This window comes from Nicotiana sylvestris, chromosome 8 (genome assembly GCF_000393655.2).
Source record: "Nicotiana sylvestris chromosome 8, ASM39365v2, whole genome shotgun sequence".
NCBI classification, from domain to species: domain Eukaryota; kingdom Viridiplantae; phylum Streptophyta; class Magnoliopsida; order Solanales; family Solanaceae; genus Nicotiana; species Nicotiana sylvestris.
This window is the reverse complement of record NC_091064.1, coordinates 186,292,199-186,314,289: the sequence shown is the minus strand read 5'-3', so window position 1 is coordinate 186,314,289 and position 22,091 is coordinate 186,292,199. Positions and strand designations below refer to the sequence as shown.

Here is a 22,091-nt window from a genome sequence, read left to right as displayed (position 1 = left end):
AAGACACCTATAAAAGGGAGGTATCTAGTCACTTGTAAGGACAGACACAATTGAAATATACTCTGATTCACTTGTTTTTCTCCTGATTACATTTTGGTTACTCCAAATTATTCTCTTCTACATATTCTTTTGATTATCAGTAACCCGCATTCTTCTAAATTCTAGCTTTGACTGAAATTCTATTTTTTGGTTAAACAGCTCGTCCCAGTACCTCCGAACGAGCTGAAAAACCTCTCCTCGATTCCATATATATAAGATTTAAATGCCAAATTCAGAGCTATTTTCCAATCCAAATGTAACACATTGTGACACGAACACTTTGGAGAAAATGATGGCTACATTGTCTTGCTTACTAACTTGGAAATTGAATAACATAATTTATGCTTTCAAGACGTATACAATACGTGTGGAGAGATTTCATAAGAAAGCAAATTCCTGAGTTACTCTTCCTTTATCCAACTACCACATGGTCATAGTACTATCTTTATTTATCATTTTTCAAAGTTTATCTCAAAGTGATTATCGATGGGTTGCCACCTATCAAATGTTCAAAATTTCAAAATTAAAGTACTATATAAAGCCACGACGCATATCTGTGAATTTGTGATATGAAGTTTTCTTTAATATTCAAAGAGAGCAGGCTCGACTCTGCAATAAAAAAATTGTATAACTTTCATACCGTTAGAACGAACATTCTCACGAATAACATAAACTATCTATGCACAAAAACAAAATTTAATTTTACAAAATACTGTTTTCATTTTAAACTGAACGCGATATAATGAAACATAGAAAGAAGCCCCAAATGTAAAGTTTTAGCCGAAAATGGGCATGTGCTGTGATTAGAGGTATCCAACGGTTCGGGTACGGTTTGTCATTTACAACAACAACAAAAGAAAACTAAGGCCCATTTGTCCATAAATGTTTTTTAAAAAATGTGTTTGTGCATGAAATTTTGTAAGTTTTTAAAAAAAATTCGAAAAAGAGTTTTTCATAAATCAAAATGTGGTTTTGACTACTTTTTTAAAAAATTTTACTCACAAAATTTCAAGTTCCAAATACCATTTTTCAACTTAATTTCAAAAATTATTTTTTTCAAAAATACCATTTTTATGTCCAAATGCCTACTAAGTATTATATCAATTTTTTAGTTATTCTATTTTGCATAACTATGATTATATTTTTTCAAAACCATTTTAGTTATTTTAATTTCTCTTCGATATCGATACATATCAAACGATAAACGATAAGAAAAAGGAAAAAGAGACAAAGAGAAGAAAAAAATAGGAGAATAATGAAGTTTTGCCACGTGAAAGGGGATGAAAGATTGCCAGTACAGCAAAAATTAGTCTGTGAACTGGTCTCTCTGTTATGAGTCATCATCATTTGCATGGTCTAAAGTTTTGTCATCTCTTCTTTTCAATTATTAATAAATAGGAATAGTTTTTAGTAGGACCAGTTGTAGAAGCATTTGAGATTTTTATTTTCAAAAATTATCAGGGGGCTTGGCATCTGTCTTTTGTGCCCATTAAGTAATAAGGAATCAGAATATAAATTTTTTAAACTTAATAAATTTGAAATGGTATTGCTAACAGGTTTGAGGAAAAAAATAATGATTATTTTATCTTTTGGTGTTTAATCTATGTATTATTTTTTATGTTTGATCTATGTTTTCCTTAATCAGAGTATATATCGAAAATAATATTTCTATCTTTACAAGGTAAGAGTAAGGTATGCATACATTCATACTATCTTCCGGACCTCTTTTGTGAAAATACACATGGTATATTAGTATTATTATTGTTGTTGTTTTAGGTACAAAATAGTACACGAATTAGTGTATTGAACTATATCATAATTAATTATGCATGATCTAAAAGCAAAATAAATACTTCTTTCGGTCCGCAATAAGTGGCCAATTTAACTTTTTATTTTGGTCCAAAATAAGTGTCCATTTATATAATCAAGAAAAATATTAATTTATTTTTTCAAAATTATCCTTACGTACGTATTCCTAAAAAGTTTTTTACTCCTCACATTAACTATGTTGCAATATTTAATTTAGGGTAGTTTAATCATACTAAATATTTTTATCTAGAATTTTGTATTTCCTTAATGGGTGTACACAAGGCAAATTGATCACTTATTGTGGACCGAACGGAATAATAAATACAACAACACCAAGTATTATACCATGATTATTTCATTTAATACATCATATGTGAACGAGTGCATATGCCAGATTGCGGCCCCACCAGGGGCTAATCACTTTACAGAATTGTCACAATCTAGATGTGTGCTTCGGTAAATAGCAAATCAGCACGTTGGTTTAGGGGGGCCATTGCGGCCCCACCAGGGGCTAATCACTTTACAGAATTTTGCCCCTTCCCAAAATGTATTGGTCTTCACACACAAGAAAAAGTATTTTAGCACTCACACTCAATTTTTAAATAATCTGTTACATAATAATCTCAATCTTTCTGATAAATTAAGCAAATATAATCTCTTTTGATTCCATAAAAATTAATTTAGTTCTTTTCTTTTTAACTTTTTTTTGTAGTGCTTAGGGCATGTAAAAAGGTAAATAAAGGAAGAGAAAACTACCCTCTATAGCCCCTCAAAATTTTAATAGCCCATGTTTTGTCCTATTTACAAAAAATGGCCCTTCGGCCCAAATGTATTGCATATAGTAGCCGAAAGGAATAAGCATGACAACACAAACGCCTGTAGCTCAGTGGTTAGAGCGCTTGTTTCCTAAGTTGAAGGTCATAGGTTCGACCCTCACCTGGCGCGATAGAGCAACCCTTTTTTGCCTTTTTGAATGTACTTCTGGATCTGATAAGTATTAGCTAACAGTTGAATGAAATATGTAATGCAGGTCATATACGAAATGTCTATTTTTGTATATCTTTTTGTATAATAATAGACTATTTTTGTATATTTTTTGCATAGTGACAGTCTATTTTGTATATTCTTTGTATAGTAACAATCTATTTGTATACTGACAGTCTATTTTGTATATTTTTTGTATAGTAACAGTCTATTTTGTATAGTGACAGTCTATTTTGTATATATTTTGTATAGTGAGAGCTAATTGTATATAAATTGTATAGTGGTAGTCTATTTAGTATATTTTTATATAGTGATAGTCTATTTTGTACATATTTTGTATAATGGCAGTCTATTTAGTATATTTTTTGTATAATGACATTCTATTATTGTATATATTTTGTATAGTAACAGTCTATTTGTATATATTTTGTATAGTAACACTCTGTTATTGTATATATTTTTGCCTTTTTGAATGTACTTCTGGATCTGATAAGTATTAGCTAACAGTTGAATGAAATATGTAATGCAGGTCATATACGAAATGTCTATTTTTGTATATTTTTTGTATAATAACAGTCTATTTTTGTATATTTTTTTGTATAATAATAGACTATTTTTGTATATTTTTTGCATAGTGACAGTCTATTTTGTATATTCTTTGTATATTAACAGTCTATTTGTATAGTGACAGACTATTTTGTATATTTTTTGTATAGTAACAGTCTATTTTGTATAGTGACAATCTATTTTGTATATATTTTGTATAGTGAGAGCTAATTGTATATAAATTATATAGTGGTAGTCTATTTAGTATATTTTTATATAGTGATAGTCTATTTTGTACATATTTTGTATAATGACAGTCTATTTAGTATTCTATTATTATATATTTTGTATAGTAACACTCTATTTGTATATAAATTGTATAGTGACAGTCTATTTGTATATAAATTGTATAGTGACAGTCTATTTTGTATAATTTTTGTATAATACCAGTCTATTTTGTAGATATTTTAACTTTTTTCATAGTCATCTCTTCTGTTCTTCCTCTTATTGAGAAACCAGCCACCGGCGTCCATGGCCTCACAGTTGCTGAAAATGGTAACAAGATCGCCAGAGTTTTAAATTTTTAGCTAAACATCTTCAAAATATTATCTACATATTTACAGAAACTATAAGAGAAAATTAGAGAAAGAAGACAAGATTGTCTCTCTCGTTGCTACACACTGCTCCTCTCGCTTTCCTCATCTCTCCCTATATGTTGCTGCTACTGAAATATGTTGATGTACAGGAACCTATTCAACTCCAAGGATACCTTTTCTTTCTCCATTTTTATAATTATTTTGCTTTTTGTTTTTTCTGAGCTGCTGGTAACAGATGCTTGCACACACCCCTTTTTCTTTTGTTTTGATGTTGATTTAACGGGTAAAAGTTCAGATCTTCTTAGATCTGGTCGATTCTAGAATTTTCCGGCGTTTTGCTGTTGTTTTAACGGGTAAAAGTTCAGATCTTCTGAGATCTAGGATTTTCCGGCGAGGGAATTCGTTCAGTGAAGTTTCCGGCCAGCACTTGTCATTATTTTTAGGCTATGACTTATATGGGTCAATTTGTGGGCTACCGGATGATATTTGTTTTACCCGATGGGCTATAAATGAAGTTCTCTCATAAAGGAACAAGCAATGCCTATATAAACAAAAAGAAATAAAATTATCTAAGGAAAAGAAAGAAAAAAGGCTAAGCATAAGACCAAAAGCAAAAACACTCAATAAACATAAAAAATTGTTCCATGCATCGAGCTTTTGAAAAGCTTAGAAGTATATAATTAAATTATGTAATACAATTTTCCAAGATTACGAGCATGTGTAATGTTGAGCTGTCCATTCCAATTCCACTTAGAGGCATGTCGGTATGAGTCAATATTCTCTTGATTACACATAAAAATAATCTAAGTATTGATTGCTAGTCTGGCTAAAACCAATACCCTTCTCCTTTTCTTTTTTTACCCATTATATTTTGCAAGTTTTAAGTCCTATGTAATAAATATAAATTCATGTTTTGGCGGAACACATAATTCTTTCCGGGGTCCTTTGATTGGAAAACAAGTTATTCATGATTAATTATTTCGGAATTAGTTATCCTAGGATTCGTTATTCCACCCTCCCACTGGTAAAAAATACAACAATCTAGAGATAAGTATTCTCGTGATTAGTTATACTACCACGATTTTATCGATGTACTATAATTTTATCTCAACCAAACATAGATAAACTCATCTCAAATTTATCCCAAAATTAATTATTCTTTATCTCTCATACCAAACAAGCCCTTAGAGTACAGACCTTCAACTTAAATTTGCTTCAAATAGAAGTCCAATAGGATTAGTAAGATAAGGTCTAGCCCACTATGTGTTTGCTTATGTCCGATGTCTTTGGGAATATATCCAAACGGCTATGAGATTATATGCCCTCGTGAGACTTTGCCGGCAGCTACACGATGATCCTCTACATAAGGCTGTCATCATAAGACAATGTGAGGCGCAGATGAGTGATTATATAGCCAAGACATAGAGGCAATACTACCGAAGCTTTTATCCCCCTTACTTGTACTCTTTCTATGTGTTTTTTTTTTTTTACTTTTTATTATTAATAAAACTAGCACCAAGCACTGCCTAGTATATTTTCTGTTAAAAAAAAGGATTGAAAGTATTACTTTTAGTAAATCTCTAGACGACAATTTAACAATACAAATGCAATTTAAACAACAATATCACAAATCCAAATTAATTAGAAGACCAACGTTGTTCAATTAACTTGGACTGTGTTAACCTCTTTGAATAGATACTGCATTGGTATGACTTAATGATCAATAAAGTTTAGAAAAAATTATGGTAGACAAAGATTTTCAATCTCAACACATACAAAAGTGATCGGTGATTTTTGTTAGTAATCTGTATTTGTAAAACAATTCCGGAGAAAATAAAATAACATAAACAGAAATGTAAACGAAATAACAAAAACTAATTCGAGCCCACTGAATTCATAGTGTTTCCTTAAGGAATTTAATCCCCTTCTAGTATCCAAGGTTATGGATTATTTTCTCGCAGGATAGAACGAATTACACACTGGTGTAGTGGTACTTCAAACCCCAGTGTTTCAGCAAACACAAAGTTCGGTAGCAAATCACACTTACTGTTGCTTTCTTTGAAGTTACTATATGCAGAAGAAAGAAGAAGAACTCAGAAAATTCGTATGGAAATTCTGAGCAGAATAGTCTTGTATTTATAGTTAAAGTTGGGCTGAAATCTGAAGAGGTACAACTCTTCAGAATGGCTATTTCTGCAAAACGGCCACAACATAAATGTCATAACTTAAATGGCTATTTATTCAACAATAAAGAGGAAAAATTGAAGAAGGTAATTTAATTTTCATTTACACAACTGAAAAACGGATTGAATTTAATATTAATATTTATTTTAATATTAATATTCTGTTATTAAAACAAATATTTAATAACATTTCTGTTAATATTTTACTATTAACAAATAAATTTGGTCCAAAAAATTAATCAATCGATCATTTGATCAAATCCGAAGCTGAAGCAGAGCCGAGCGAGCGACAATGACGACGACGCGAGGCTTGTCTTCTTCTTAACTCTTTAAGAGTTAGAAGAAGAGCAATTGCTTATATACCCATAAAAAACCTCTTCCTCTTCCAATATGGGACAATGTCCCTTTGCCAAAGGGGAAACTTAAAATTTCATTCAAAAATTTCATTTCCCTCCATTTCTCATTCACCCTATTTTAAGCATATCATATACTTAAAATCCCAACAATCTCCCACATGAATGGGGAATGGCTATATCAAGGAAATATGCATGGAAAACTGTATGATTCACAAGCAAGGATTAATTGCACCTGGATAAGTAGGTTTCTCTTTGAACTTTCCATAGTAAACTTATGTCGGATATACTCGGTCAATCGGTAGATTTGATATCTTTGAACCGTCAAATTTTGGTGTATACCTAGACAACCATAAGTCACACAACCAACCCTTAACCGTCTTTGGTTCTCATTGTTGTGTTCGTTTCAGCCATGAACACCGCCTGGTTTCATAAGTGCATAGAGAACTGGCCTTACAAAGTTTTTCTTGAAGCGGCTAACACTTCACACTTACATAGGTGATTCCTAAACGTGTCATCCCATAGATACACTATTTGATATACCCCGTATCAAATTTAGAAATCATTAAAAAGCCTTAATGATTTATCCTTGGTACTGAACATTGTCTCATCACGAGAATGGACCAAAAGTTTAATTGACAATGTTGAACCGTCATTAATGACTTTGTTTGATCTCCTTGAACCTAGATCTTGGGATCTCCAGTCTTCTAGGTAGAGTTACCGCCACTATAACTTGTTCTCGGCTACAGTCCCATTCCGCTTGATGATGTCTCAACTACCTCTCTAGTTAGGCCTTTTGTAAGAGGAACCGACACATTATCACTTGACTTTACATAATCAATCGTGATAATTCCTCTAGAGAGTAATTGCCTAACAGTTTTATATCTTTGTCGTATATGAAGAGATTTACCGTTATACATAACGCTCACAGCCCTTCCAATTGCCGCTTGACTATCGCAATGCATGCATATTGGTGCTAACGGTTTGGGCCAAAATGGAATATCTTCCAAGAAATTCCGCAGCCATTCAGCTTCTTCACCGGCTTTATCTAAGGCTATGAATCCAGCCTCCATTGTAGAGCGGGCAATACAAGTTTGTTTGGACGACTTCTAAGATACCGCTCCTCCACCAATAGTGAATACATATCCACTTGTGGACTTGGAATCAGTTGATCCGGTGATCCAATTTGCTTCACAGTATCCCTCAATGACCGCAGGATATTTACTGTAGTGCAAAGCAAAGTCCTGGGTATATACTAAATACCTTAAAACTCATTTCATGGCCACAATGAGATTGACCTGAATTACTCGTATATCGACTCAATTTACTTATAGCACAAGCAATATCTGGTCGTGTACAATTCATGATGTACATTAAGAAACCCAACACACGAGCACAATCCAATTGTGATATGCTTTGGCCTTTGTTCTTTGCTAATGCAAGATTCACGTCAATTGGAGTCTTTGCAACTTTAAAGCCCAAGTGCTTGAATTTTTCAAGTACTGTCTTAATATAATGAGATTGTGATAATGCCATTCCTTGAGAAGTCTTGTGGATCTTAATTCCCAGAATTAAATCAGCAACTCCCAAATCTTTCATATCAAAATTGCCAATTAGAATGCGCTTAGTCGCATTTATGTTGGCAATATCATTACTCATTATCAGCATATCATCCACATATAAGCAAGCAATGACTATGTGATTTGGAACATTTTTAATATACACACATTTATCACATTCATTTATTTTAAAATCATTTGACAACATTGTTTGGTCAAATTTCGCATGCCATTGATTGGGTGCTTATTTTAGTCCGTAAAGGGATTTAACAAGTCTACACACCTTCTTTTCTTTTCCCTGGAACCACAAACCCTTCAGGTTGTTCCATGTAAATTTCTTCCTCCAACTCTCCATTTAAAAAGACTGTCTTAACATCCATTTGATGAATTTCAAGACCATAAACTACAGCTAACACTACTGACGTTCGTATGGACGTAATTCTTCAAACTTGAGAGTATGTATCTAAATAGTCAAGACCTTCTCGTTGTCTATACCCTTTGACAACAAGTCTTGCCTTAAATTTGTCAATAATGCCATCATCTTTCATTTTCCTCTTAAATATCCATTTAGAACCCAACGGTTTATTTCTAAGAGGAAGATCAACCAATTCCCATGTATGGTTGTTTAATATGGATTTTATTTCACTATTGACTGCCTCTTTCCAAAACAATGATTTCGAAGAAGACATAGCTTCTTTAAATGTTTGAGGCTTATTTTCCAATAAGAAAGTCACAAAATCTGATCCAAATAAAGTAGACGTTCTTTGACGTTTACTACGTCTTGGATCCTCCTGGTTAAGTGTACTTTCTTTTGTTTTTTCCTGAGGTCGTTTAGATCCTTCACCAATCGACTCACATTCCTTTTTATACGGATATATATTTTCAAAGAACTCAGCCTTATCTGATTCTATAACTGTATTATTATGAATGTCGGAATTTTCTGATTTATGAACCAGAAATCGATATGCTTTACTATTAGTCACATATCCTATGAAAACACAATCAACGGTTTTCAGTCCTATTTTTACCCTTTTTGATTTAGGAACTTGCACTTTTGCCAAACACCCCCACACTTTAAAATAATTCAAGTTGGGCTTCCTTCCTTTCCATTTTTCATATGGAATGGATTGTGTTTTGCTATGGGGTACTCGATTTAGTATTCGGCTAGCCGTAAGAACGGCTTCACCCTACAAGTTTTGTGGAAAACCAGAACTTATCAATAATGTGTTCATCATCTCCTTTAATGAACGATTCTTTCTTTCTGCAATCCCATTGGATTGGAGCGTGTAAGGGGACATTGTTTGATGAATAATTACATATTCTAAACATATTTGTTTAAAAGAAGATTCATATTCACCACCCTATCATTTCTTATCATTTTGATTTTCTTGTTAAGTTGCGTTGTAACTTCATTTTTGTATTTCTTGAATGTGTCTATTGCTTCATCTTTACTATTAATGTGACAACCCGACCGGTCGTCTCATGAGTTACCGCTCTGTTTACCCCATTTCTGCTTCTTTATGCTTCGTTATCCGTGTTTGGGGGTATCAGGTTGGTCGGATCGAGTCCGGAATGAGTTTGGTGAAGTTTGAGACACTTAGTCTCTTTTAAGAAGGCTTAATTTGGAAAAAGTCAATCGGATGTTGACTTATGTGTTAGAGGGATCGGATGTGAGTTCCGATGGTTCGGTTAGCTTTGGGAGGCAATTTGTGACTTAGGAGCGTGATCGGAATGGGTTTTGGAGGTTCGGAGTAGAATTAGGTTTGAATTAGCGAAGTTGATATTTTAACGATTTCCGGTTGACAGGAGAGATTTTAATATAAGGGTAGGAATGGAATTTCGAAAGTTTGAGTAGCTTTGTCATGTCATTTGGGATGTGTGTGCAAAATTTCAGGTTATTCAGACGTGGTTTGGTTGGGTTTTTGATCAAAAGCGTATTTTGGAAGATTTTTGAAACTTAAGCCTGAATCCGATGTGATTTGGTAGATTTGATGTTGTTTGAGGTGTTTTGATGATTGGAACAAGTTTGAATAAGGTATTGGGTTATGTTGGTGCTTTTGGTTGAGGTCACGGGGGCCTCGGGATGATTTCGGATGGCTAACGGAAGAGTTGAAGTGTAATTGCAGCTGCTGAAGTTGTTGCTTCTGGTGTTTGCGCACCTGCGGTTTGGGGACCGCAAGTGCGGTGCCGCACGTGCGAGAGAATAGCCACAAAAACGGTTTTAGGAGGATTCATCAGGAGCCGCAGATGCGGTTGAAGGGCCGCATCTACGAGGCCGCAGGTGCGGAAGCTTGACCGCAGATGCGGTTTGGGTCTTTTAAGTGACTTCCGTAGAAGCGGACTAATGGCCGCAAATGCGGTACCGCAGAAGCGGTCATGGGACTGCAGATGCGAAAAGGACTGGGCTGAATGTATATATTCCTTCCTTCGCGATTTTTGAAGGGTTTAACCATTTTTGAACTCGGAATTGGGAGCTTTGGGCGATTTTGAAGAGAGAAATCAAAGAGACTTTGTTGAGGTAAAGATTTTGGACTTAAAACACATTTCTATGGTAGAATTTCATGAATTAAGGCTGTAATTAATGGGATTAAAGGGCTAAAAATTGAGGATTAGGGCTTGAGTTTAAGAGGCCATTAATGGACGATTTGAGGGGTCATTTGAACTCTGATTTTGGTATTCTTGATATGTATGGACCCGTGGGGAGTTGAGAAATCAATTGATGTAATAATTTATGAGTTTCGAGAAGTGGGCCCAGGGCTCGGGTTTTTGCTAATTTTGGGATTTTTGGTATTTTTCGATTGTTTTCGCTTGGGCTTTGTTCCCTTAGCATATTGTGATGTATTCATTATGATTTTGGATAGATTCGACGCGAGCGGAGGCCGATTTGAGGGGCAAAGGCATCGCGGAGTAGTATTTTCATCGGTTTGAGGTAAGTAACCATTGTAAATCTAAAATTGAGGGTACAAAACCCGGTATTTGACTTGATTTTATAAGAGCGGTGACGCACGTGCTAGGTGACGAGCGTGTGGGCGTGCACCGATAGGGATTGTGACTTGGTCCATCCCATAGTGACTATTAAGCTGCGTATTTGATTTGGAAATCTTACATTATACTGTATTTCAGTCTTTTATACTGTATTATGGGTTGTATGCCATGTTTGGGGCATTGTGCCGACCTATAGAAACCCTTAGGGGCATTTTGACTGTTATCCCTCACTTTACTTGTTTAAAACCATATCCTCAGTCATGTTTTTACCTGTTTAAATGATTAAAGCTGGTTTTATCAATCTTTTCCTAAATGCGAGGATTGTTTGGGCTGAGATCCCTACCTTCTATTATTGTGCCCAAGAGGCTGTGAGGTTAATGACTGAGAGAGGTTGAGAACCCAATTGTGAGAATATTATATGTATATATTATGGATCAGGCTGCACGCCGCAACGATACTTATATGGATCGGGCTGCACGCCGCAGCGATATATATATTGGACCGGGCAGCACGCCGCATCGATATGACGCTTGGGCTGTAGGAGCCCCTCCGGAGTCTGCACACCCCCAGTGAGCGTAGTCGACTATAAATATATGGATCGGGCTGCACGCCGCAGTAGTTACTATGATTTCTATTATTATGAGATATAAATGAGCCGAGTGTTGAGAGTGAGTACTGAGTGACGAGTGACTAAGAGGCTGCCCGAGGGGCCAGATTCTAAGTGATTCCTTGCCCGAGAGTCCTTGTCATGATGTTTTCACTGATTTCACTCTTTTTTAAATAAGCCTCTGTTTGATATACTCCTAAGTAATTGGTTCCAAATGTTTAAACTGGAAATGTGGTTTTATAATGAAAACTGATTTTTGAACTGTAAAGATGACATGATATTTCGTTGGTTATTCCGTTATGTATTTTTGAACTGCTCGTCACTACTTTCAGAACTTATTTACTTTAGTTACATACTAAGTTGGCATACTCACATTACTCCCTGCACCTTGTGTGCATATCCAGGTGCCCGAGGGGCAGAGTGAGGGCTTTCTGCTGATTTAGTGTTCGCTGGAGATTACGAGGTAGCTGCATGGCATCCGCAACCCTGTTTTCTCCTCTCTATCCAGTTTATTTTCACATTTCCTAGACTTGATGTACTAGATGTTCAGTTATGTATTAGAGGCTCTAGACTCGGGACACCAGATTGTTAGGGTTGTGTAGTATCTGCTATTTTGATTTTCCGCATATTTCTGTCATTATAATACTTATAAAGAATTCCGCATTTGAAACTTGTGCTAGAAAAATGGCTTTATGTTAATGGCAAATGGGTTGTGGTTATGGATTTGTCGGCTTGCCTAGTAATGTGATAGGCGCCATCACGACCGATATTTTGGGGTAGTGATAATTAAGTAAGTAAACTTAGGAGTATCGAGTACTATCGTCAATAAAAGTTATGAAATACTTCTTTCCACCGCGAGATGGTATTGACTTCATATCGCAAATATTTGTGTGAATTAAATCTAAAGGATCTGAATTCCTTTCAACTAACTTATAAGGATGTTTAACATACTTAGATTCCACACATATTTGACATTTTGATTTGTCACATTCATATTTAGGCAATACTTCCAAATTAATCATTTTCCGTAAGGTTTTATAATTAACATGATCCAAACGTATTTGCCACAATTCATTTGACTCAAGTAAGTAAGACGAATCTGAAATTTTATTATTATTTTCAACAACCATTACATTCAGCTTGAAAAGACCCTCAGTGAGGTAACCTTTTCCTACAAACATTTCGTTCTTACTTATTACAACGTTATCAGAAACAAAAACACATTTAAAACCATTCTTAATAAGAAGTCCGGTAGAGACTAAATTCTTCCTAATCTCGAGAACATGAAGGACGTTGTTCAACGTCACCACTTTGCCGGAAGTCATTTTGAGAAACATCTTCCCACATCCCTCAATCTTGGCCTTTGCAGCATTTCTCATAGAAAGCATCTTATCGGGTCCAACAGGAGCATAAGTAGCAAAAGTTTCTCTAACAGCACAAATATGGCGAGTGGCTCCAGAATCAATCCACCACTATTTAGGATTGCCCACTAAGTTGCATTCGGAAAACATGGCACATAAGTCATCAACATCATCATGCTTTTCAACCATATTTGCTTAACCCTTCTTCTTGTCTTTCTTCGGAGCACGACACTCCGTAGATTTGTGTCCGGCTTTTCCACAGTTGTAGCAATTTCCACTGAACCGCTTCTTGCTTGGGTTGTATATCGGTCCAGAAGCCTTCTTCCTCTTTTTGTTCTCTTCAACAATATTTTCTCCCATTATTATTGAGTTTTCACGGCCTCTCTTTTCAGCAGCTTTGTTGTCCTCTTCGATGCTCAACCGAACAATGAGATCTTCAAGGGACATCTCCTTGTGTTTGTGTTTCAAGTAGTTTTTGAAGTCCTTCCACAAAGGAGGCAACTTCTCAATCATCGCTGCTACTTGGAATGCTTCATTGATGACAAGACATTCAATGAAATTTCTATTAGTAAAAATACTAAGATTACTACGTTCAACATCAGTATTAATTTGATTTATACCTTCAGCAAGGAGATCGTGAATAATCACTTGCAATTCCTGGACTTGGGTAATAACAGACTTGCTATCTACCATTTTGTAGTCCAAAAACTTTGCAGCAACGAACTTTTTCAACCCGACATCTTCGGTTTTGTATTTCTTTTCAAGCGCAGTCCACAGTTCTTTTGACGTTTCCACGCCACTGTAGACGTTATACAAAGCATCCTCCACCCTGCTTAGAATATAATTCTTGCACAAAATATCTAAATGCTTCCATGCCTCAATCACGAGAAAACGTTCAGTTTTTGGAGTTTCATCGGACATCACAGGAACATCTTCCTTGATGAACTTCTTGAGACTTAGAGTAGTCAAATAGAAGAACATCTTTTGCTGCAAGAGCTTGAAATTAATCCCGAAAATATTTCCTGGTTTCTTCGCCGGTGCCAATGCTGCCGGTGTTATTCGGCTCGTTGAGGCATTGACAGTCACCATTGGAACAGCTTGGTTCACATTATCATTAGTTATTTTTGTAAAAGAATGACACAAACGTTAAAATCACGTAGATTTTTATCTCCAATAGAGCACAAAACCACAAAGGTTTTACTCTCCAGAAATAGTGAGTACAAATACAGAAAATATATTAAATTCCTTAAGCTTGTTAGTAATCTAACAATTTTGGAGAAAATAAAATAACATAAACAGATATGTAAACGAAATAACAAAAACCAATTCAAGCCCACTAAATTCACAATGTTTCCTTAAGGAATTTAATCCCCTCCTAGTACCCAAGGTTATGGATTATTTCCTCCCAGGATAGAATGAATTACACACTGGTGTAGTGGTACTTCAAACTCCAATGTTTCAGCGAACACAAAGTTTGGTAGCAAATCACACTTACTGTTGCTTTCTTTAAAGTTAAAATATGCAGAAGAAAGGAGAAGAACTCAGAAAATTCGTATGGAAATTCTGAGCAGAATAGTCTTGTATTTATAGCCAAAGTGGTGCTGAAATCTGAAGAGGTACAACTCTTCAGAATGGTTGTTTCTGCAAAACGGCCACATCATAAATGCCATAACTTAAATGGCTATTTACTCAACAATAAAGAGGAAAAATTGAAGAGGATAGTTTAAAACAAATATCTAATAACATCTCTGTTAATATTTTACTGTTAATAAATAAATTTGGTCCAAAAAATTAATCAATCAATCATTTGACCGAATCTGAATCCGAACGAGCGACGACGACGACGCGAGACTTGCCTTTTTCTCAACTTTTTAAGAGCTAGAAGAAGAGCAATTGTTTATATACCCATAAAAACTTCTTCCTCTTTCAATATGAGACAATGTCCCTTTGCTAAGGGGAACTTAAAATTTCACTCAAAAATTTCATTTTCCTCCATTTCCCATTCATCCTATTTTAAGCATATCATATACTCAACAATTTTTTCTTACTATGTGTAAACATTAGTAAAAAGAGTTCCCTGATACGTGTATATATTAGAAAGAAAAAACAAGCACGGAATGATTAATTATGGTACGCACAAATTATGCCCGGACTTCATAAAAGAATCTATTTTATAGTAATATGTTTGAGAGACAAAAATATATACTACTAGCATATCTTTAAGGGCAAATCAGGAATAAAATTCAAAGACAATGACATCCTAGTAAGTTTTTGAACATCAAACATATATTTTGTCCTTCCCCGTGTCCTAACTCCTTGCTTCAAATATCAATTTCCATTACGACATTTCCTCCCTTGTGTTCTCTCTCTCTCATCTTTCTTGATCTCTTTTGTTTGAAGTATGTTTTTCAACAGTTAAAAACTCCTCCTCCTCTCTGTTACACTTGTCCACTATGTTTCAATAACTGCCCAATTTTTGTCTAATTTCATATACTCAACATTTCCATTGCAGAATTTTTTGCAAGATTTTCAACTTCAAGAAATCCCCTTCAAAAATCAAGAAAAACGACCCATAAGACCATAATTACAATGTTGTGTAAAGGGTCATTGCTATTTTCTCTTGTAACTGCTTTCTTCATTTTCTCTTCATTTCTCTTTTCATTTACCCTTGGATGGGTTGAATCTGATTTTCACACATTCCAAACACCACCCATTTCAGGTATTATATTTCTTGTCTTTAATTTCATTGTCTAAAGATCTCCTTTTTATGTTTTTTTTTGTGCTGATATTTGTGGGTATTTTTAGGTGAAGGAAGAAGTGGGAATGATGTGGTGGTTTCAGGGGAAATGACAAAAAGGTATCTTGCTGAAAGTCCAAATGGTGAGCCTCCATTGAACTCATCACTAATATTGGCTGCTAAGAGAACATATAGAAAAGATCCTTTTGATAATTTCAAGAGATATACTGGAGGCTGGAATATCAGTGAGCGGCATTACTGGGCTGTAAGTATTCAATGTTTTTACCTTTCTTGTAATTACTAACTGTAAATCTCTCTTGTGGGTTTCATTGGGGCATTTTGACGAACGGATTTCTGAATTATTTGAAAAAGGTTACAGCATACGGTGTTGTGGGTTGAAAGTTAAAACCTTTATTGCTGCAATTTTGTTGTTTGTTGCATTGGAAATGAGAGATAGTATTAGATAAATCACCACTTTGTCTGGTATTGTCTGGCCTTTGGAATATAAAATTCAAAATATCTGTACTTGTACTTGAAAAAAATTAATTTTTAAAGTAGTAGATTAGTGATGTGTAAATGTTCTGTGGTTATCTACTTTATCATTTTGTTTGAATATTGTGGAAGGGAAGTTTGAGAAGTTTTACACTTCTTTTCTTGGGTTGCATAGAGAAAACGAAATGGAAAAAAGGAAGGAAAAAATAAGAAATTCTTCACTCTTTTAATGGAGTAAAAATAAGATCTCAAAACAGTAAAAATACTTCTCCAACTAAACCAAAACAGTATGCTCCTAGTTTTATTGTAAACTTGTTCGTTGCTGATTCAACCTAATAAAAGTCTTTGTTTGAGTAAAAAAAAAGTTCTGAGCTAAAGAATATCTGGTTCATTGCCTTTGCTCATTTCAAGTGATTTACTTGTTTACAAGAAGTTGCTCTCAGTTCATTGCTAAGTGGTAGTTAACCAACTTTGTTGACTACAGAAAAGGTCACGGCTAAGAAGTTTCTGCTTAATTTGGCAATAATAAGATAGTCCGGATCATTGTCCTTAAAAGGATGAAATTTTTTGTTTCAGTACTCTGACGAGTTGAGTTGTATTACCATTATTGTTTTTAATGATGGACTACAATACTGGTAACTGAGGATCTCATCTGGACTCCAGAATGCAGATACTTAAAAATTTCGAAGATTAAAGTTATTATCCTTTAATTGATCAGAGCGAAGTATGTAATTGCATCTCAGAAAAGCGATCCTCTTCAGTGACTTGAAACTTTTTGTTTTGCTTATCAATACGATTGATGATTTAGCCCATGCATTTCAACCAATTATGCTATAACGGGTCTGACATGACGACTTAAAATTGCCTTTTTGTGTAATACAAAATCAATGGACAGAGAAATCTTTCTTGTTTCAAATGTTTGATCACCTTTAGAAATGGGTGGATTCCAATCTTTTTTATCGGCAAATAAAATCGTGTATCATATACTTTAAAATAGTTGTCCCACAATCTGTACTTGGCTGTACATTGCTCTTTTTCTCTTGACTTTTAGCAATGAAGGATATACTTGGTTATCTTTCCTTAAATTTTAGTTGCATAAAATCTTTGTTCAATTGTTTCTCATGTTATATTTGTTTCTGTGCAGTCTGTGGCTTTCACTGCAGCTCCATTCTTTGTCGTTGCACTGATCTGGTTTGTGATCTTCGGGCTGTGCTTAGTGTCCATCTGTCTCTGCTACTGTTGCTGTAGAAGAGTACCTTATGGCTACTCTCGAATAGCTTATGCTCTCTCCCTCATACTCCTCATACTTTTTACCATTGCTGCAATGTATTCATCCTCTCTCTCTCTCTCTCTAGCATATACAAATGTTTATGGCTGTGTATGCAAAATTGATATCCACTCTCACATCACGAATACTCCCACTTTACTCAACTTCTTCACCCCCCCACACACAAACATGTCACATTCCCGTGCTCTCTATTCTGGTGTGCCCAATCTATAACTTAGTGTATTCTGTTCCTTGTGCAGTGTTGGATGTATTCTTTTGTACATTGGCCAGGGAAAGTTTCACAGCAGTACAGTTAATACGTTGGATTACGTGGTCCATCAGGCAAATACCACAGCAGATAGTCTCAGAAACGTCTCAGGTTATCTAGCAGCAGCCAAACTTATTTCTGTGGATCAAGTTTTGCTTCCTGGTACAGTTCAAACAGACATAGACCGCATCCAAACCAAGATTAATTCTTCTGCTAATACCCTTGCCACTAAAACATCAGAGAATAAGGATGACATAGCACGTTTGGTAGAGTCTGTGTAAGTGAACATTATTACAAGCTTGTTCTTTGCAATTTATATCTTTATTATAACTTACACAACTGAATCGAGTTCTCGTACTTCTATCGGTCTACCTTATGGATCGATTTTGTCTGTTCATCTATTCAACACTGTTTAATTGCATCTATTTGGGACATTTATTTTGTGGGTCAGGTCTTTTAAGTAGTTATCAGTATATCCTGTCGTCAACTTCTTTTGTGGCTCATGTTTATCCCACCTTTGCTATGTTCTTGCATATTTAGTTGCACAACCCACCAAACACACATATACCTATGCTGCTTTGCCCTTGGGGTTCTAAAATGCGTGTGGTAATATATATGCAGGAGATTGGCTCTTATCATTCTATCAGCCATTATGCTTCTATTGACATTTCTTGGATTTGGTTAGTATGACCATTACATTTGAATTCTGAGTGTAAGAATTATTTGACAGTTTTTTCTTCTAATAAATTGTTGTCTCTTTTTTCTTTTCTCCTTCCAGTATTTTCACTCTTCGGTATGCAGGTTCTTGTTTACACGTGAGTGAACATTTCAAATTATTAAGCTGTTCTTTCTTCCTTCCAATTCTTTCTTGTATTTCGTTTCCTTTGGCTCTGTTCTTCTGTCTAAACGAATGTTCTCCTGTTCTTTTTATGCAGCTTGGTTATTTTTGGATGGATTCTTGTCACTGGGACTTTAATTTTGTGTGGCATATTTCTTGTTCTCCACAAGTAAGCTCTGTTCTGTACACGTATGATCACTCGTTTATCTGTTGGGAAATTGTGTCCTGTTTATAAAAAAAAAACCTATAAGTCACTTCTTTATCAACAGTCTTGATTTGTAAAGGTAGAACGTGAAACATCTCTGATTGTTTTCTGTTCCGACATTTCAGTGTGACTGCAGATACCTGTGTAGCAATGAATCAATGGATCCAACACCCTCTTGCTCATACGGCTTTAGATGATATATTGCCGTGTGTTGACAATGCCACTGCCCAAGAGACCCTTACGAAAAGCAAAGAAGTCACTTCTCAGCTGGTCAATGTTGTTAACCAGGTCATTACAAATGTGTCTAATAACAATTTCTCTCCCAACTTTGGTCCTTTGTACTACAACCAATCTGGACCTAAGCTGCCAACCCTCTGCAATCCGTTTAACCCCGACTTGACTGACCGATCCTGTAGTCCTGGTGACGTGGACTTGAGCAATGCAACAAAGGTACGTACACCTTAAAACTTCTTCCTGAAAAATAGAAATCACATCACCTCTAATTTTTTCATATAAATGCAGGTATGGAAGAATTATGTATGTCAAGTTTCGCCAAGTGGCATTTGCGCCACAACAGGCCGATTGACTCCAACCATCTACGGCCAGATGGCAGCTGCTGTAAATGTGAGCTTTGGATTGTACCATTATGGTCCTTTCCTAGTTGACCTAGAAGATTGTGATTTCGTCAGACGAACTTTTGGTGACATATATAGCATATACTGTCCCGGACTTCAGCGTTACAGCAAATGGGTGTATGTTGGTCTTGTGATGGTTGGTGTAGCAGTATTGCTTTCCCTCACATTTTGGGTGATATATGGGAGAGAGAGGCGGCACCGTGTTTATACAAAAGAACACATGCCGAAACCAGCTGGAGGATATGACGGGAACAAACCAATTTACGAGTAGTTAGCTTTGCCTTTTAGTAATGCTAGCTAGAGATGTACTGTTGTGTATTCTGTATATACTGATGGGTGATGGCTGTTCATAGAGCTTATGGTTATTCTGTAAGATTAGGTTTCATTTCTTGGGGTTGAACTATCAATCTGTCTAGTGTTATTAACAGCGATGAAATGCAAACCCAGGGGTTCTTCATGGGTGATATAGTACTAAATACATACATATATCTTTTTAAATATTGATGCACACTAGGAAGTAACCAATTTCTCATCAACTTATTTAGCCGGTGAAATAATCGAGGTTTGCGCAAGTTAGCTCGGACACAGCAGCTCTAAAAAAGAAGAGCATAAAAACTTGATCTCTCTGAACCGGGAACCTTCTACCACTTTGATGCAGATTCATTTCTCTCATCGTGAAAGAAGTAATGAAAGGGAAGCCTAAAATTGCTTCAGTATTATGAGTTCATATTAATATAGCCACCGTCATCAGTTGTGCCCTTTCCTTTTTTGTTAGGCAGAGTTTGTTAGTAATCTGTACTCGAAAATATATTCAAAAATAAAAACAATATAAAATCAGAAGTGTAGAAGAACAGAATTAATTCGAGCCCACTAAATTTACAATGTTTCAGTAAGGAACTTAATTCTCTCCTAGTATTCGACGTTTAAGATTATTTTCTCCCAGGATAGAACAGATTACACTCACTGGTGTATAGCGATATTTCAAATCCCAGTGACTAACGAACTCAAGGATCAGTAGCAAATCATATTTACGGCTTTCTTTCTGTTGAAAAGTGCAGAAGGAAGTGTATTGAGAAAAATCAAGTTAACATTTGGAATTAATTAAGTGCTGACACGTCAAGACACGTGGATCAATAACAGAATGACAGATGGCAAAGAATAGTCGAAGAGGCACGAACCTTAGCAGGCGCGGATGAAGACTCAAGGAAACAAGAAGGAACAGTTATTCAGACCTCTTGATAATTTGAAGAGATATCGGAGGAGTGAACCTAGACAGCAAAAAGTACAGATACGTATTATCCGTGATTAATGAGCATCAATGATGGAAAACGTTATAGAATCTTTACGAAACAGTTACAATTGGCAATTATAACGTTACATTAATGCCATTAAATGCTCATAATGGCTATGTTATGAGAGGAAAGAAACGTATTACTTAGAAATAGCTATAAAAGGAGAGAAATAACATTTGTAAAAACACATAATATTATTGGAATACACTGATTTACTTTATTTTCTTTTACTTATTCAGCTATCATTTAAGTCAATTTTTCTTATTTGTTTCATATTTGATTATCAGTAACCCGAGTTCTTCTAAAATCGAGCTTTGACCGAAATTCCTATTTTCTGGTTAAACAAATTGGTTCCGTTATTAGGAATCTGATAATCTTTTGCTTTCCAAATCGATTCTTTATCGAAAACAATCGAATGTCAACGACAACAACCAACAAAATTTACCACTCCAAGGAGATCCACAACAGCTGAACCAACAAGGTGACAAAACTCTCCCTCCTTCGCCACAACGTTCTCAGCGACAATCACGAGAAGGGTCTCCTGACAGATCTGAATCGAATGAAAATGATAGACTTGCAAATGATCAAGCCATCAATGAAGCTTTGAAGAAATTAATCGCTCAATAGGTCAGCAATGCTCTTTAGGCTTTTACCAGCCAGTTGCCAGTTGTACTGCCAACACCAACTCCAAACAACAACACCCTGGAAAATCCTCGCTCAGGACTCGTTAATTCAGGCAGTGGCGGAACTCCCAGCGAATCTCGTGATGGAGAACCAGGTAACCCAGTTAATTCTGATTTACAAAATTTAGTATTAACTTTGCAGAAATAGCTCAAGGAGCAGAGCAACCGCATAGAGTAAATACTTGGAGTGCCACCTGTAATCAAGGGAATAGATATGGACAAATACTCACAACAACCTTGGAAGCCAAGTTCTGCTCCTCTACCAATTCCGAAGAAATTCAAGATGCCTGATATTCTGAAATATGATGGAACAACTGATCCACGAGATCACGTAACTGCATTCACAACTGGTGTAAAGGGCAATGACTTTACCAAACAAGAAATTGAATTAGTATTGGTCAAAAAATTCGGCGAAACACTCACTAAGGGAGCATTAACATGGTACTCTCTTTTACCCGAAAATTCTATAGATTCTTTTGCTAATCTTGCAGATTCATTTATCAAAGCACACTCGAGAGCTCAAAAAGTTGAAAAAATAATGGAGGACATTTTCAAAATAAAACAAGGAGATACGGAGCTGCTTAGGGAATTCGTAGATAGATTCCAGCGTTAGAGGATGATGTTGCTACGTATAACTGATAACTGGGCAGCT

At 35.5% G+C, this 22,091-nt stretch overlaps 1 protein-coding gene across 1 annotated transcript; it reads left to right on the top strand.

Moving 5' to 3' along the window:
- The first annotated feature begins 15,349 nt into the window (after window positions 1-15,349).
- On the top strand, window positions 15,350-19,942 carry LOC104235504 (uncharacterized). The gene is made up of 9 exons (XM_009789290.2): window positions 15,350-15,741; window positions 15,828-16,024; window positions 17,396-17,577; window positions 17,779-18,063; window positions 18,408-18,466; window positions 18,565-18,601; window positions 18,722-18,793; window positions 18,955-19,279; window positions 19,352-19,942. The coding sequence occupies exons 1-9, from the start codon at window positions 15,612-15,614 to the stop codon at window positions 19,733-19,735; spliced, it is 1,671 nt and encodes a 556-aa protein (XP_009787592.1). The 5' UTR covers window positions 15,350-15,611; the 3' UTR covers window positions 19,736-19,942.
- The last annotated feature ends 2,149 nt before the right edge of the window (window positions 19,943-22,091 follow it).

Coding starts and splice junctions, on each gene's coding strand:
- LOC104235504 (XM_009789290.2), top strand. CDS start 15,612: ATGTTGTGTAAAGGGTCATTGCTATTTTCTCTTGTAACTGCTTTCTTC. Junction 18,794..18,954: donor ATATTTCTTGTTCTCCACAA/GTAAGCTCTGTT, acceptor CCGACATTTCAG/TGTGACTGCAGATACCTGTG. Junction 19,280..19,351: donor ACTTGAGCAATGCAACAAAG/GTACGTACACCT, acceptor ATATAAATGCAG/GTATGGAAGAATTATGTATG.